Below are 2,379 nucleotides of genomic sequence, written 5' to 3' on the forward strand. Positions count from 1 at the left end.
TAAGTGCTAATTTTGGATTTTATCTGCATGTGAAATATTGAAAAACATACTAAAGAAGTTTTTTGGCACAGAAACTTCTATACTGAGATGCTTTCCAAGTAATTCATAAACAGAGTATTGGGACAAATCATTAAAACTCCATGGGCATTCAGATTTTACCATTAGCCCATATATATTAAAGGGATGCTTTTGTGAGCATCCCTTACTATATATTTATTACACTTTTAACCCAAGGTACATATCTCATTAATATCTATCCAATTTTGCATGAAGTAGATATATTATATTCAGTATAATTTATTATTTTTTCCTAAACTGTAATATATATATACTCCTGTGTCTTTAAAACTCTTATTCCTGATACCAATATATTGTTTTTACTTTGTAGATAAAATACATGGAGAATACAAACAAAACAAAAGTAACAGAATTTGTTTTCCTGGGGCTTGTAAATACGCCACCACTAAATGCACTGCTCTTTCTGATCTTTGCAGTCATTTACCTGATGACATTGGCCAGCAATGCCACCATTATTGTGATCATAAGGTTGGATTCACACCTTCACTCGCCCATGTATTTCTTCCTTTGTAACTTGGCTCTGCTGGAAATCTGGTACACTACAACCATCGTCCCTAAAATGCTGGCCAACTTCCTGCAGGAGCGTAAAACAATTTCCTTCACTGGTTGCTTGACACAGCTGTATTTCTTCAATTCTTTGGGAGGCACAGAGTCTGTCCTCCTCACAGTGATGGCCTACGATCGGTATGTGGCGATATGCAAACCCCTGAGCTATTTAGTCATTATGAATAATAGGGTTTGCCTTTGGCTGGTAGCTGTTTCAGGATTCATTGGTTTTATGAATAGCCTGGTGCACACTGTGCTCATAGCTCGCCTATCCTTCTGTAAGACCAATAAAATCAATCATTTCATCTGCGATATCCCCCCACTGTTGAAAATCTCCTGCTCTGAAACTTATGTCAACGAAATTGTAGTGTCCCTACTTGGTGTTTTTTTGATTCTTGGCTGCTTTCTGCTGATCTTGATATCATATATTTACATCATCTCCACCATCTTGAAGATTCACAATGCGGAAAGCAGAAGCAAAGCCTTCTCCACCTGCTCCTCCCACTTGATCGTGGTCACTATTTATTATGGGACACTAATATATACATACATGCGCCCAACATCAAGCTACGGTTTATATCAAGACAGAGTGGTCTTCATCATTTACAGCGCTGTGACACCTCTCTTAAATCCCTTCATTTACAGCTTCAGAAACAAGGAAGTACATGATGCTTTTAGGAAAATCTTGAAAAACAGGGTCAGATTCTGAATGAAGCACATTTCTGAAAGTAAATTATTCTAGATAATATAGAATAAAATTGACTTAGGTGATTTCCTCTTTCTATTTATTTTAGCTTTTATGGGGCCGTCCATAAATGATGTCATGCTCTGGGGTAGATTTTATAAATCTACGCAGGCGCGAACAAATGTATGCCGGATTTTATAAGATACGCACGTAGCCGCGCGTATCATAAAATCGGGGGTCGGCACACACAAGGGGGTGCACATTTGTGCAACTTGCGCATGCCGAGCCCTGCGCGCACTGCCCGTTCCCTCCGAGGCCGCTCCGAAATGGGAGCGGCCTCGGAGGGAACTTTCCTTCTACCCCCCCACACCTTCCCCTCCCTTTCCCTCCCTAACCCAGCCCCTGACCCTATCTAAACCTTCCCCGTACCCGGGTAGATGTGAATCGGTTATTTACTCTTTCAGATAGTAGAAAGACTAGGGGACACTCCATGAAGTTAGCATGGGGCACATTTAAAACTTATCGGAGAAAGTTCTTTTTTACTCAACGCACAATTAAACTCTGGAATTTGTTACCAGGGGATGTGGTCAGTGCAGTTAGTATAGCTGTGTTTAAAAAAGGATTGGATAAGTTCTTGGAGGAGAAGTCCATTACCTGCTATTAAGTTCACTTAGAGAATAGCCACTGCCATTAGCAATGGTTACATGGAATAGACTTAGTTTTTGGGTACTTGCCAGGTTCCTATGACCTGGATTGGCCTCTGTTGGAAACAAGATGCTGGGCTTGATGGACCCTTGGTCTGACCCAGTATGGCATTTTCTTATGTTCTTATGTTCTTCACCCGGGGGCTGGTCCGGAGGCCTCGACCACGCCCACGGGCTGGCACCACGCCCCCGCCACACACCTGGAATGCCCTGAAATTCACATCGCCCACCTGACACGCCCCCAACACGCCCCCTTTGTGAAGCCCTGGGACTTAGGCGCGTCCCGGCGCTTGCGTACACCACCGAGCCTATGCAAAATAGGCTCGGCGCGCGCAGGGGGGTTTTAAAAGGGTTACACGCATGTAC

The 2,379-nt window shown here is 42.9% G+C and overlaps 1 protein-coding gene across 1 annotated transcript; it reads left to right on the plus strand.

Moving 5' to 3' along the window:
- Nucleotides 1–397: 397 nt before the first annotated feature.
- Nucleotides 398–1,333, plus strand: LOC115077326 (olfactory receptor 1020-like). Its single transcript, XM_029579618.1, has one exon. The coding sequence runs from the start codon at nt 398–400 to the stop codon at nt 1,331–1,333; it is 936 nt and encodes a 311-aa protein (XP_029435478.1).
- The last annotated feature ends 1,046 nt before the right edge of the window (nt 1,334–2,379 follow it).

The sequence above is a fragment of the Rhinatrema bivittatum genome, chromosome 16, assembly GCF_901001135.1.
Source record: "Rhinatrema bivittatum chromosome 16, aRhiBiv1.1, whole genome shotgun sequence".
In the NCBI taxonomy this organism is placed as follows: Eukaryota; Metazoa; Chordata; class Amphibia; order Gymnophiona; family Rhinatrematidae; genus Rhinatrema; species Rhinatrema bivittatum.

Bases quoted from the DNA above. Each gene is read 5' to 3' on its own strand.
- LOC115077326 (XM_029579618.1), top strand. From the start codon at position 398: ATGGAGAATACAAACAAAACAAAAGTAACAGAATTTGTTTTCCTGGGG.